Source organism: Miniopterus natalensis, chromosome 5 (genome assembly GCF_054644295.1).
Source record: "Miniopterus natalensis isolate mMinNat1 chromosome 5, mMinNat1.hap1, whole genome shotgun sequence".
NCBI lineage: Eukaryota > Metazoa > Chordata > Mammalia > Chiroptera > Miniopteridae > Miniopterus > Miniopterus natalensis.
The window spans coordinates 87,013,181-87,028,079 of NC_142085.1; the positions used below are offsets into that span (position 1 = coordinate 87,013,181).

Here is a 14,899-nt window from a genome sequence, read left to right on the forward strand (position 1 = left end):
AGCCTTAGCATATCTGAAAAAGTTGTATTTCACCCTCTTTCTTAAAACAGCTCACTTAGAACTCTAGATTAACAGGTTGCCTTCAGCACACTAATGACACTTCCACTGATATTTCATCTGATATTTCTAGTTGCTCATGAGAAATTTGTTTCTTTGTAGGTAAATTAATAGTAATAAGATCAAGAGTGTTCTCTGTAGAAGCATGCTACCTAGTTTCAAATCCAGTTCCACCAATTTGAATTGTCTTATTTTATGACGCTTTAACATTTTGGGACCTTGAGGACCAAGGAGGTGACTGCCCCTTCCAGGGCTAATTCCTAGAGATTGAAAACCACTGTGGGCACACCTTCCCTATGCAAACTAACCAGAATTTAGTCCAGACTCCCAAACAAGGCCTTTATCTATCACAAAACGAGCCAATATTCCTCCTGCCCTAAATCAGCCTGGGGCCCGGTATCAGATAACTAGGGATCACCCCTAGAGCCCAGAGCCTGCCACTCCAACTGTCCAGTCCTAAACTTGTTCAGCTTGCCTATCCAGTCTCATCCATTCCTTTCCTAGAAATCCATAACAAGGCTCTGGCCCATGGTTTCCCCTCACATCCTTCCACCTCCTGACCAACCCTCATTTCCCCCAGTGGCTCTGGGTGATGTGAAATGCTCCTCCTCTTGGGAACTAAAATACTGTAATAAATTTTCTTTCAAAGCAGCTGTCTGTGTCAGTCTTACCATACGTGACTAAAACAAAATCCTGGATACATTTAAAAACACAACTAGACACATGATTATGGGCTAGTTAACCTCTCTGTGTCCCACTTTCCTCATCTATAAGATGGCAATGATAACAGGACTACTTTAAAGGATTGTTATCAATGTTACCTGAGTTAACACACGTAAAGCACACACAAGAGTGCCTATGGTAAGTACTCAATAAATGTTACTTATCATTAGCATGATTACTGTCTTCCACCTGGCAATTTAAAGATCTCTTTGCTTCTGATGTTCTTATGCTTCTCTACTTTACGTCTGGGTATGGGTTTGTTTTTATATATCCTGCTCAGGATCTGGTGTGCTCCTTTAATCTCAGAGCTTGTATCTTTCTTGAATCCTGCAATATTCTTAATAACTGTCACGTAGAACCTCATTCTGTTTTCCCTCTGGTACTCCCAACAGATGTCAGACTTTCTTATTCGTCCCTCCTCTTCTAATCTCAACTTCTGTATTTTCGTCCTTTTTCTCTCTCTCTCTGACATGCATTACGGATTGTTTCCCTAAATCTATTTTCCAATTGACCAATCTTTATTTGGCTGTATTTAGCTTCCCAGTCAATCTATCCACTGAGTATTTCAATAACTTTTTGTTATTTCTAAAATTTCCAATCAGCTCACTTTCACACTTGCTTGCTCTTTTTACACACTATTCGGCTTTGGCTTAAAGTATAGCAGATTTTTAAAAAATGGCCACAAGTTATTCCTTTTTCTATTTCCATGTTCTTTGGTAGTGACCCCTCCCCCCCCATACTGACTCTGGACTGGCCTTACAATTGACTGCGTCCATAAGACAATAGAAACACGATGCAAGCCAAGACCTGAGAAGCCCTTGCACACTGAGGCTTCTGTCTTTGCTGCTCTTGGGAACCCTGTGGCCACCACCATAAACACCCAGCTTAGTCTGCTGGATGACAAGAGCAATGTTGCCCAATATCCCCATCAGCCCAGCCACCAGTACCAACTAACAGCTAGTACCAATTGCTGGGCATGTGAGGCCATCTCAGACTGACTAGCCTGTAGCTAAGCCTACAAATCCCAAATTCAACCCACAGACTTGTAAGCAATAATAAATGGCTGTTTAAGCTACTAGGCTTTGGTATAGTTTACAAATGCAGCAAAAAAACTGGTACATGTGGTCTCTAAATCTTGCTGTACACTTTAAACATACTTAAAGTCTGTTGGACCACTATTTCTAATGATTAGGCTGGCTATCCTTCATGGATTGCTTATGTGCTTTGTAATATTTGAGAGCTCATCTTCAGTGGAAGTAATTCTTGTGGAAATGCTATGTGCTCTGGGCTATAGCATTTCAAATTTTCTTGGCCAAAGTAAAACAGGTATTACAAATGTATGAATTTTTCAACTTGTATGTCCCAGCATTATGACAACAATGTGAATTCAAACCCTACAACCCTAAGTGGTGTAGAATTAGAGTTCCAATTTCCACTCTTCCACCCTCATGGTATAAGCAAGTTTCCAGGCTACGTCTATAGTCTAAAGGAAGGAAATTATCTAGTCCCTTTTCCTTCAGGACAATCATCTTTAGGCTAAGCTGATTTTAACTCTATATGCATATTAAGTTCAAGTAATTAAGGTCTCTATCAGTTTCTGATAATCCTGTAACTTACTGCAACCTCTCCCTCAGTGGATGTGTCATGTGTGACTTCTGAGAAATGTCCTTAAAAAGAAAAGTATGTGCCTTTTTTCAGCCTCCCCTCTTGCTAGAGCAGGTGGTAGATGGAATTAAAGCCCATCTCCGCCATAAGGCAACATGCTAAGTTGGCAGAACAGCAAGACAGAGGAGTCCCTGATACTCACGGAGCTGCTCCGTACCAGCCATGGCCTGCTTACCTATGGAATCAATGCATAGTTAAGCCATTATCTATTTTCTGTGTAAAGCAGCTGAATCTAATCCTAATAAATCAGTTTTAAAGATCTATATGTTAGTGATCCCAAAGTTGTACCACCAGCCACAATCTTTCCAGACCCATCTACCCAACAGCTACTGAAACACTTCCACTTGGCTGTCCAATAGGCCTTTCAAACTGTCCAAAACAGAATTCTTTCTTTTTTCTCCCCAAATTCTTCCTCCACTTATCCTCCCCATCACCACCAAATGGTAAGTAGTTTTTGATGATAAATGGTAAATGATTTATCTCACAGCTCAAGCAAAAAACCTACATGTTGCCCTTGATTCCTTGTTTTCCCCTCACCCCATCCAAGTTATGCACAGTTCCTGTTCTCTGCCAAAACACATCCCAAATCCACCCACTTTTCTCCACCTTCACTGTTACCACTCTAGCCCAAGTAACCATCATCTTTCATTTGGAGTAATGCAATAGCATCCACAGTGGTGCTTTTTGTAACTTAACAAATCCTTCTCAGAAAGAAAAACCCTGGAGATAGACAGTAGTGATGGGCTACACAATGACATAAATTCCCACTGAACTGTACCTCTAAAAGTGGCTAAAATGGTAACTTTTATGTTCTGTGTATTTATCCACAATGAAACAAAAAATACATGTATTTTCTAGAGACAACAGAACCTCCTACATCTTTTTCTAAATAGTTTACAAATGTGTCTTTCACATTTAGGTCTTTGTTGTGAATGATGTGAAGTAGGAATCTAATTTTGTCTTTATTCTATATTGATACCACATATCAGCATCATTTATTGACTAGACTAGGCTTTTTCCCTTGCCTTTTGCACCACTTCGTGGTATGCTAAGCTCCCACATATATGTGAGTGTGTTTCTAGGCTCTCTATTCTGTCTGAATCTACTTTTTCTTATCCCTGAGCCACTACCAGTAATTAAGACAGTATCTTAATTAATATAGCTTAATATAAAGTTTTGATATCTGGAAGGAAAAGACTTTTTCTTCAAAACTGGCTTAGTTATTTGCCTTCGCATATATATTTTAGGTTCAGCACATGAAGTTCCATAAAAAAAATATAGCAACTGGAATTGCACTGAATTTGTAAAATTGGGAAAAACTGACCTCTTTATGATATGGAGTCTTCCCAACCATGAATATTGTGTATCTCTCCATTTACTTGCTTTTTATTTTATGTGCTTCAATAGAGCATTATAATTTTTTCCCTAAAGAATTATACAGCTTTAGGTTTATTTCCAGATAACTTTAGCTTTGAATACTGTTATATCTTTTGTTATTACTAAAATTCAAAGTTAGTTATTGGTGATGTATAGAAGTATTTTCTTTATTCAGAAGTCTTCCTGAACTGAAGACCATTTTTCTTTTTTGTTTATTGAACTGATTTGTAGTCTTTCCTTCACCTTATAAATCTGTGTATGTATACATACACATGTACATACAAACACGTTTCTGTTTTGTTTTGTTTCTGGCTGTCTGCTCTTTTCCATTGATCTGTCTCTTCTTGTACTACTATCACACAGTTTTAAATGCTATAGTTTTACATATTTTGGGATAGCATTACTCCTCTGTCTCAAACTTTTCTTAGCTATTTATGTCAGTTTACTCTTCCTGATAAATATTACAATCATTTTGTCAGGAGAGCTGATTCCTCCCCAGAGCCCACCAAAGTTATACAATCTGGGGGCTCTGAAGGCCATTTCTGACACCATCTAACCAAAGTAGCTCCTCCAGTCACTCTGTTACATCACCACCACCTGAAACCTTCTTGTTAACTGATTTCAGTCTCTCTCCCCTCACTATAATTAGTTGCTTGTTTACCACTGTAACCCCAGCATCTAGACTAGTGTCCGGCATATGTTCGGTACACAAAAATGTTGAATGAATGGAGCTTTTAAATCCCAGTGATTTGGAGAAACAGGAAGAAAACCAGGTTTTGAAGTGAGGGTGAAAGATGAGAACTAGTTCTGTGGGAGGTGGTTAGACAGACATGAGCAGAGCAAGGGCTATGGGCCAGGTAGAGGAGGTCACCAGGGTGGAAAGCCCTGGGTGCCTAGCAAAGGATAACTGTAGGGTGGGACCTCGCCCCCAGGGTGACCTTTCCTCCCTTAGCATATTGCTGGTCAAAGGGTTTGTACCCCATGATCTTTCCTCCCCAGAGATAACATCTAGGCCTCAGTTGTATTTCAACTCGAGGTCCAGAAAAGCACCAAAACCAGACCAGCGAGCGACCCCACAGCTGACCTCAGGACCAGCTGCATTGACTAATGACCCCCTGCCCTGGTGTCGACTAAATCAATCGGTGCAGACCTAGACCCTGAAAGGGTACACCTGGAGAGCTGCTGAATATTCTATTGAGATCTTCCCCTGGGACCACCCCTAAAATCTCCATCTTTAAAACCCTTAGGACAGAGGACCCAGCACACTCTCCCAGAGGATGCCTACACCTTTGTCTCCTCCCCACCCAGGTGAGTTACCATTAGCTTCCTCACTCCCAAGCTCCAAGGGGCACCTTCCTTTTCCTCCATAACTTGTTTCCTAAGCCCATTTCTTCTAGCTCTGTGATTTTATAAATAAGTGTTATTTTTACAGTTTGGGTCTTGGCTCTGAATTCTTTCCGAGCCAGAACTCAAGTACCGAGGTTGCTGAACCCAGGTCCGGTCTCACCCCACCAGTCTAACACCCAGTGCTGTTTCCGCCGCCACCAACAACATATTTGGTGCCCTGACCCAGATTGTTCTTACTGTGACCGTTTCATCACTGGTAAGCCAGTCGTCCTCGCCACCTTGGCTTGAAGGACATGACTGTGTTCTCCTTCCTCCATGCAGCTTTTCCTCCAGCCATAGGGTTCTCTCTCTCCCTTCCTCCCCCTCTCTCTCTGCAGACTGCCGTACTGTGCAGGCACAGGTGAGCATTTAAAAGCCAGGGTGCTAGCAGCTAGCAGACTCCCAGGGAAATTTTGAGATACAGATACCTGATCTTCAAAAAACTCTTTATCTGGGCCATATTTTAAAATGCAAGTTTCTGAGAGGTAATCCTTATTGAAAGAAAAAACCTTATTCATTTGAGCAGATCAATGAACTCATTTCAGCAGTTAAACACTGATTGCTAGACAAGTCTTAAGTTCACCTACTTTTGGCCTTTTATTACAGAAAAGCTAGAAAATACACTTGAAACTGTTAATAAACTTTATTAGAAATATGTTTCTAAAAAGTGTGTGTTTTGCCAATAGAGGAGCCTATATTTCTAAGTTATGAAATGTACTCGCCAATCTGAAGGATACTAACTGCTTACTTTTTTTAGTGGTCACTAAAAATTAAGGTTTCCAAGAGTTAAGAATTTCAATTAATTGGAAAGAAATTGTGTGGTTTTGATGATAGAAGGTATAAGATATAGAAAAATATTTTGAAGGAAAAAAGTTCTAAAGCTGGTTATTTCAAAATGGGTAAGAGGGTTTGTGAACGTTGTAAAATGGCTTGTGAAGAGAAATCTTGAAATTATAAGTAAGCTGAATAATGAATTTAAAAATCAAAAGTAAGCTAATACAGAGTTAGAATATGGTTCTTTTCCACTCTGTCAAAAGAACAAGAATTTTCCTCTCGCTTTTCAGAAATGAAGACACTTATTTTTTAAAAACAATCTGGTAAATTATATCTTTCTCCCTGCCTGATCCCGCCAGAATTTGGCAATTCTTAATGAGTGAGTCACGGCAATGTTTCTTTGCATGAATTCAGTAAGACCAGTTTCCAACTGTGTTTTTACTAACCAGGACTGACTGGAATGCCAAGTCTGAGAGAGACGTGCCTGGCTCTGGATGTCACCAAAAAGTTTGGTACCCTGCTTGGTCACGTGGTTCATGGCAACCTTTCCAGGTAAGGGGCAAAGGGTGCCTTCCTGAGAGATGGCAAGAAAGGAACCTCAAGGCATTTTGGGAACCTCAAGAACTTTAGGAATCCACCCAAGTCTGTAAGTACTGCAGGCAATCCTGATGGCAACTGAGTGGCTCTTCTTTGCTCTGAGGGGCTAACGCTCAATAATGAGATCCCAACAAAGCAGATTTGAAAAAGCCTACATAACCAATTGCTATTCTTATTGTATTTGTGCAAATGACCACGCCAAATTGAAACTGGACGTAATACAGCAAATATAGGGGCTTTAACTTGGCTCTTTACTAAACCTTGAGGGTGATTTCAAAGGGAGAAATTGTGTTTCAATAGACTCTATAGTACACAGTTGTAAATATTAGACTCTAATTCAATTAATTGTCTTGAAGTTTTATTTTTCACCTATGAACTGAACTGGATCCTGAATTTATCTAGTTTTCTTAAATATTTGGCTACAAACCCTCCAAACTCATGTTTCACTTTTCTCCCATCCTTGGACTCGGAATTTTTAAGAGGTAACACCTTTTCCTTCCGCCGCGCCGCTCCCCCGCCCCCCGCAGCCGTGTGAGGGCCGGCGCTGGAGTGGTCGCAGGGCCCCGCCGGCGGCATTGGGGCGGCGGGGGGTCGGCGCGCTGGGGCGCTGAGGCGGCCCAGGAGGATCGTGAGAACAAAACAAAAATCAGGGCCCGGGGAGGAACTCGAAGCGGCGGGTTAAAGAGCGCGAAGGCGCCCACAGCAAGGAAGCCAGCGGGAGGGACCAGATTTGCGGGGTAGGAAAAGGGAAATAAATGGAAGGGCTGGGTACGTAAACCTTACGTCAACACACTAAAAAGCAGCGTGCGCTCAACCGGGGAAGTACAGTTTAGCCCAAGGAACAGAAAGCGCGAACCGCCTGCCTCCACCGGTAAAAACAAAGCGAGGGCTCGGCTGGATCACAGACCCGAATCTGGGGAAGGAACTCATTTGAGAACCTTCCGGGGTCTATCGCGTGAAAATGACCACTGCGGGGCTGAGAGACCTGTCGGCATTCAATCTGTTCAACCTCCCAGTCAGCGCTAGGCTCTGGGGTCGCCAAGGTTCCCACTGGAATGGAAACTGTTCCGTCCTCGCCGTCTGCGCTCGGTCGCTACCGCGCCTGAGCGGACGGTACCCCAGGTGTTCTCCGGGTCTCGGAGACGAACCAGAGAAGGGCGACGATCGGGAAAGAGGCCCTCCCGCCCGGCGGAGGGTCAGTCGAGGACCGCCCGTCCACGCGGGGGCGCCCCGGCCGCTCCCCAGCCGAGCCTCGTCGCCGCCCGCCCAGTCTGCGCTTTGCCCTCACTGACGCCCTCGCGCGCCCCCACGAGCCCGTGTTCCCCTTCCCACCTGCCGGGACGTGGACTCGGCCTGCCCGCAGCCGCTCACCGAGCACCGGGTCAGCGAGGAGACCACCTTCCTCCACTGGGTCCCGCCGGTGCCCTCCACCCAGCGGCGGGCGGCACGTGACCCCGCCCCCAGCGCTCCCCGCCCCTCGGCGGAGCCCGCGCCCCGCCCCCCACCCACGAGGGCGTCGCTGACGCGATGACATAACGCGCTGCGTACTCTGTAGGCGACGCTGCCGCGCTGCCGGGTGTGTGGGTGGAGGTAAGGGGCGTCCGCTCCCCGAGCGAGAGGGCAAAGTGGGGTGCGTGGAAGTTGGAGGGGTCCCGAGGAAAGAGCGGAGGGGGCGAGGAGACCCAGAAGCCTGTCCTCCGGGTGCTGGGGTGCAGGGCGGTGTCCCGCAGCCCCTCCGGGCCCTTGCTGACGGCCGGGCGGCTGGCCCGCTGTAATCAAACCTCGAACTTCCTCTGGGGAGACGTTGCGGCGCAACCAGGCGGAGAAGCTGAAGGGTTAGGTTGGCGTGCACAGGGTGGGTTTTTTTCCTTTTCGCGTGGATCTTTGGGGAACGTCATTTATTTGGTAAATGAACACAAGTCTGGAGACCTGGCTTGTACCCTTTGGGGGGGTGGGGAGCTGCCGCTTAATCTCTTCGAAGGCTGTAGCTCATCGGTCACACGAGATGGTAGGACTCAATATATAACTTTTAAGGCCCCTTTCGGAGCTACCATGCTGTGACTCCTGCCTCCCGGGATCTTATTTTTCATCATACTCCTGGGTGGAAACGGAAGTCTTTTAACTAATGTTTTAAAAACTGGGTTGGACACACTGGTGTAGTTAAGCCCTTTGCTTTTATTAGGATTGACTATGTAGAATTTGTTTGCAAGTAAGCTTTATACATTAATATTACAACAGACTGTCATTTTATTAAAGATCAGAATATCTGTATGTTTTCTTATTGTTAGCTCTGTGTCTTTCATAGACTTAAATGTTTACTATTTTTTCATATTCTGCCTCATTTCAGAGGTTAATCTCCAAAATGTATTAATGTTGATGCTTTTGAATTTTTTGTCACCCTTATTCCTTTCATTAGCGTTTTTTAAGGTGATCTGCATCTTCTGACTGAGGAAAAGATGGTCAACGTCTTGAAAGGCGTGCTTATAGAATGGTTAGTAGTTTTGATACTTGAGTTTTATAAAATTCTTTTGTTTTAAAATATGACTGAATCACATTTTTCAGCTTCTCCAACTTCATTTTTCTTACTTAGATAACAAATGGGACAGATTTTGTTGCCAGATTTCAATGTCTCTGTTGAACTGATGTAATTGGCATTATTTCCACCAAGTTTTGGTCAGAGGCAGCATATTTGTTAGATTAGCTCTCTTTACAGAGCTGCTGTTCTGAAACCATCAGGGACTGACTAGAATTTTTGGCACTGGCAGGGAGAAGGGCACCAGGTGTTATACCAGTGGGGGGATCTTGGTTCAGCAATGTCGATACTTGAGTTCTGGCTGAGAATGAATTCAGAGCCAAGACTCAAACTGTAAGAGAATGAGATTGGTCTTCTTTGTTGGATTCCAACACTATCAACTGCTAACCTCACACCAAGCATTTTCCCAAGTCTAGCCAACCACAGCAATATCAAAGCAAGCAGCATATGCCCAACAAATGTCTGTCCAGTTTCAGGTGCTAGAGCAGACCCTGGGTGTGACAGCTGACACACTTGGTTTGGCCATTGCTTCAGCAGGGAAGATTGGGTGCAGAGATGCAAATTCCAGCCAGGTTACAGCATAACAGCAAAGAATCTGGAGTAATAGGTATTATTAGACAAGACTCATCCTTATGGGTTTGGCTTCTAAACCTGTATTATATATGAGAAGCAAATAACTAAGGCCAAAACCAATCCAACTGTTCTGTTCTTTCGCATTGTTTATGTATCTTGTGAGCCTTTGCTGTTTTGTAGAGCCGTAGTCACTAAAGTTTCCTGGGGAACTCAGAACAATGCCTAAGATATATGTAGAAGGTGCTTAGTAAATATTTGTTTACTGAATGAATTTTAACAGAATTGAGTCTAAATCCCACAATAATTTCATTTCTAGAAGCTTACTAAGGAAGTGATCAGAACTATAGATAAAAATGTAGGTAGCTGAATGTGCTCTTAAAACATAAAGTGTTGATTATGACATAGTTTTATAGTCAAGTAATATAGCTATTAAAATATGTGAGAACATTTTAAGTGATATGAGACAATGATATTGTGTAATAAATGTTAAATGAAAAGGGCTGAATTCCTTTAATAAATAACACTGAGTGTTTATCAGATACTGTACTAAGCATTTGATAATATTGTTGGTACTCACAACACTATGACATATAGGTGCTAACCTCATTTTATCTATGCAGAAATTGAGGCACAGCTTGCTCAGGCTAACACAGCTACTAACCTGGGATTTTAAACCTTGGTATTTTTGGCTCCAGAGCCCAAGCTACTAAGCCTTATGTAGACAGTCTCTCCAACACAAATCTAAGTATAATATTGTGTTAAGGTGTTTTTCTTTTAATGTACCAATATAGTCTTAGATTAATATCATATATATTCACAGATTAATATTTTTGTAACGGAAACAGTAAATCTGTTAATAGGGATAGAACTAGGTAATGTGAACCTCTCTGCCTAGATCCTCCCACACACCCAAATACTCTTGGCGTTTGAATTGCTCCTCATTTGAGTATCTGCAGTGAGCAAGGTGCTTTAGATATTCTCTAATCTAGCCATCCTGCCACATAAAAATGGCACTGTCTCTGTCTTGCTTCTTTAGGAGCCCAAGACCTGGAGCTGTTTAGTGATTTTTATATCATTATACATATTTTGACTGGCTGAGCTGGGGCTTGGGGTTAGGCTTTCTGAGTTTAGTACTCTCTTCAGAGCCTTGTGTCTTTGTAACAGTAAAACCTATTATATGTCATACTGATAACTGGGACCTGTTCTGGTTAACTTAACATCCCCTGTGGTGGCCCTTTTTTCTCTCGAGACCCCATTCATGTAGCAGGTACTTACTGAGCGCCTACAGAATGCTGGCCCCTAACTTAGGCACCCGTATCTCGGGCTGGATAAAACTCAAATTCAGAAAACATTTTGGAAGAGGCTTATTAAGAGGGAAACAAATGTAAGTGAACAAAGCCATTTCACATTCAATAACAATTTTCTAAGACATTCTATTCTCAGGACACAGAATTTATGGCGAAATAGTTTTTACATAATTATACCTGTTAGCTAATTATCATCAGGAAGGATAGTTTATCATTGACTGTAGACAGTGCTGACAACTTTATCCAACACACTAATAACTTTATGGTCTGATTTACAGCTAACTACAATATTCTGGTATACTTTTTAGAATCATATGTTATAGGGGCTGTACTAAGGGTTTTTAGCAGCAGATTGATTGATACCTGCTCTTCACATTTCCAGGGCAAAGACATTTTTTCCCGCTCACTAGCCCTGATCACAGGACTTGAACCAACTACTGTACATATGGGCACTTGGTTTTGGGTTTTTCCTTGCCAGCAGGCTCTCCCAGCAACCCTTCATGTGTAAATAGTATAGCCCTGTATTCAGGCAAAATATTCCAAGCCTTCAACATTTCATAACAAAATGTCCCTTAAACTTTTGAGTGTCTTTTTTAATTATTACAAATTATATTTCAGGTACATGCTTCAGAATTCAATCTCAAATTGACTGCTTTCCATTTTCTTTCAAAAAGTTTAATGGAGGCCATTGATATTAGTAGTAGTTTTTATATCTCACTAACCTGTTACCTTAAGTCATCTCATTTGTCAGTTAGCAGTGTTTCCCAGGTATGGGGATACCACTGGTGTTCAAGATGATTGGTAGGAGAACGTACATTTTGCAGGGGAGGGATTAGAACACAAAAGTAGTTTTTATGTGACAAGTTTCATTTTTTTGGGAAAAAAATAAACACATCAAGGTGACCGGTGATTTGTACTAGGTGAAGTGAGACTTAAAAGTTGTTTTGAAGGCAGTTTAAAGAAAACTATTACATAATATGTAATGCAAGTGTAACAGACATGGCTAAAGTAGCAAGGATAGCATTTGTAGGCATTCAGAATAAATCACCCCAAGATGTGCCTCTGTGGTATGTAGAGTATTTTGAGCTAAAGGCAGTTGAGACCCTGTGGGCTCAAGAGAAACTTCTGCCCCTGCTAATTACCTACAAGAATTTAAATTAGGGGCCTTGCCCATAATAAAAATTATCACCAGAAATAACCTTTTCTGACCTATAGAGCAGGGAAAACATCTAATTAGTGAACGTCTGTTCCCTTCTGAAGCCTCAGGCACTTTACCTCATTTCTTCGCTAAGGATGTCAGATATTCCTCATTTTACCGTTCTGTCTCTGAGCCTCTCGGGTACGTGGGGTCCCCACGCGCATGAAATTCAGTTTGAGTTTCTACTGGTGGTCTGTCTGCTGTTGACTTGATTACTCAGCCAGCCAGAAGCAGTTACAGAGGCTGTGATTCTAGGCTCTATTAACTACAAAGCTTTGAACATTACTTTTTCACTGTCGATGACAAATTACTCTTTTTAAATGTTATCATTGGCCTCTTTCTCTTAAAGTTGCACTAACAGTTCTAAGATGAAACTACATCTATAAATCATTAACACTTAAGACAGAGTGGGAGTGAGAGTTTAGGACTCTTTAAATTAACCTAAAAATTCTACATGCTCAAAATTCTAATCACTCAGGTTCTGGTATAATTTGACAGTAAGGTTTCTCATCATCGTGTGTTTATCTCTACAGTGACCCTGCCATGAAGCAGTTTCTGCTGTACTTGGATGAGTCCAATGCCCTAGGGAAGAAGTTCATCATTCAAGACATTGACGACACGCATGTCTTTGTCATAGCAGAGTTGGTTAATGTCCTCCAGGAGCGAGTAGGTGAACTAATGGACCAGAATGCTTTTTCTCTTACCCAGAAGTAAAAACATTAGCTATTGACCACTTAGGAATTAAAAGTAACAGATGTCAGAGACTGTCACCATTTAGCATCTTATGTAACAGGTTAGAGAACTGCTGAGAAGATGCTGCGGGAAAGACTGGGGTATCATTTGTTCAGAAAAAGCCCCAGAACAGATTTTCTTGTTCTGTTGTATGTTTTTTAATATGTGTACCCTAGAATTTAAAAGCTTTACCAGTTGGCTGTAATTTGACTTTCATTGTTCTTTAGTAAAATATAAGTGGTTTTCTGATCTTTTTTATGCCAATTTAATGACTTAGGAATATAATGGAATATTACTTTTAATTATCAGTCTAGCCCTAGATGCTTATTTTTCTTGTTCCTATTAACAATCGTGAGTTTTTGTAGTGTGGGTATGGTTGGTTTTGTTTCAACTTGAAACTTCAGGGAAGTTTTTAGTCAAAGTATAACACATACAGAAAGTACACAAGTCATAAATGTGCAAATTTCAGGATTTCCACAAATAACACACTTCTATAACCAGCACCCAGATCAAGAAAAAGATAATTACCACCATCCCAGAGCCCTTTGATAGAAACACCCCCAAAAAGGGTAAACGCTGTGCTGACTTTGAACAGCATAGTTTTGGTTCTTTATTAACTTTATACCAATGGAATCGTGCAGGATGTATTCGTATCTGGCATCTGTTACTCAGCATTGTATTTGTGAGAGTTGTCTGTGCGGTTGCATGACATTACACAGTTGACCGTGAACAACACGGGTTTGAACTGTGCAAGTCCACTTATACATGAATTTTTTTAATAAATACTGTAAATGTACTTTCTGTATGATTTTCATAATATTTTCTTTAACATACTTTATTGTAAGAATACAATATATAATACATATAACTTACAAAATACATGTTAACTCTTTATGTTATTGGTAAGGCTTCCAGTCAACAGTAGGCTATTAGTTGTTAAGTCTTGGAAGAGTCAGAAGTTATACATGGATTTTTGTCTGCACAAGGGTTGGTGACCCTAATCACCCTCATTGTTCAAGGGCCAACTGGAGTTTTTCCATTCTCATTGCTACACAGTAGGTATTCCATTGTTTGCCTCAACCACACTTTAGATATTTTGGTTAATTAATAAATCAGTCCTAAAACTTCAATCAACATACATTTCATTAAACCTCAATTTGACCTTGATAAACATACATCAAAAAATGTTGCCACTATCAAGTGGTTATACTAATTTTTCTCCATTGGCAGAATGTATACAACTTTGTATTTGTTTGAGAAAAGAAATGAAAGTACAGAATCTAATTGCAAATATACTGGCATTAGTTACATTGATATTCTGTTATTATAATAGTTTCTTTAGTTCATTAATTTCTTCACTTACTCATTCAAAAATAATTAAGTATCTATTACATCCTAGATGTAAAGGCTAGGTAGTTTTTTAAAAGATGGATGGGTCCCGGCCGGGTTTAGCTCAGTGGTTGAGCATAGACCTAGGATCCAGGAGATCGCTGTTGGATTCTCAGTCACGGCGGCGCATGCCCGGGTTGCAGGCTCAATCCCCAGTCGGGGACATGCAGGAGGCAGCCAATCAATGACTCTCTCATCATTGATGTTTCTCTCTCCCTCTCCCTTCCTCTCTCTGAGATCAATAGATTTTTTTTAATTAAATTTAAAAGATGGATGGCGCACCTGTATCAGAAATGCTTTTAACTTCAAGTAACAGGACACGAGCAAAGAGTTATTTAAACAATAAAGCTTAATTGTCTAATATGACAAGAAGTCTGGGGACAGATAGTTCCAGGTGGTTCAACCTGCTTCTACTCTGCCATACTAATCATGTTGGCTTTTCATTCCTGGCTTATTGCCTCATGATCACAAGACATTGGCTGCTGCTCCAAGGTACTATACTCACAGCAGCAGCCCAAGCAAGGAAAGGAAGACTCCACTTGCCAGCAGAGAAAATAAAGAAAAACTTCCTCCTAGTGTAACACTCTT

The 14,899-nt window shown here is 41.5% G+C and overlaps 2 protein-coding genes across 3 annotated transcripts in view; one reads left to right on the forward strand and one right to left on the reverse strand.

Annotated features, from left to right (window-relative positions):
• The window catches only part of SERAC1 (serine active site containing 1), a 36,932-nt gene extending 28,930 nt beyond the window's left edge, over window positions 1–8,002 (reverse strand). For both annotated transcript variants that reach the window (XM_016200691.2, XM_016200690.2), the window contains exon 1: window positions 7,912–8,002. The gene's annotated coding sequence lies outside the window, so the exon portion shown is untranslated. The remainder of the gene's footprint in view (window positions 1–7,911) is intronic.
• Window positions 8,003–8,266: 264 nt separating this feature from the next.
• Window positions 8,267–13,718, forward strand: GTF2H5 (general transcription factor IIH subunit 5). Its single transcript, XM_016200692.2, has 3 exons — window positions 8,267–8,434; window positions 8,996–9,070; window positions 12,724–13,718. The coding sequence occupies exons 2-3, from the start codon at window positions 9,036–9,038 to the stop codon at window positions 12,902–12,904; spliced, it is 216 nt and encodes a 71-aa protein (XP_016056178.1). The 5' UTR covers window positions 8,267–8,434; window positions 8,996–9,035; the 3' UTR covers window positions 12,905–13,718.
• Window positions 13,719–14,899: the final 1,181 nt, after the last annotated feature.

What these genes read in the sequence shown, in the direction of transcription:
- GTF2H5 (XM_016200692.2), top strand. Translation starts at nt 9,036, where the DNA reads ATGGTCAACGTCTTGAAAGGCGTGCTTATAGAATG. An exon ending in AAAGGCGTGCTTATAGAATG is followed by an intron (nt 9,071 to 12,723) that starts GTTAGTAGTTTT and finishes TTATCTCTACAG; the next exon opens with TGACCCTGCCATGAAGCAGT.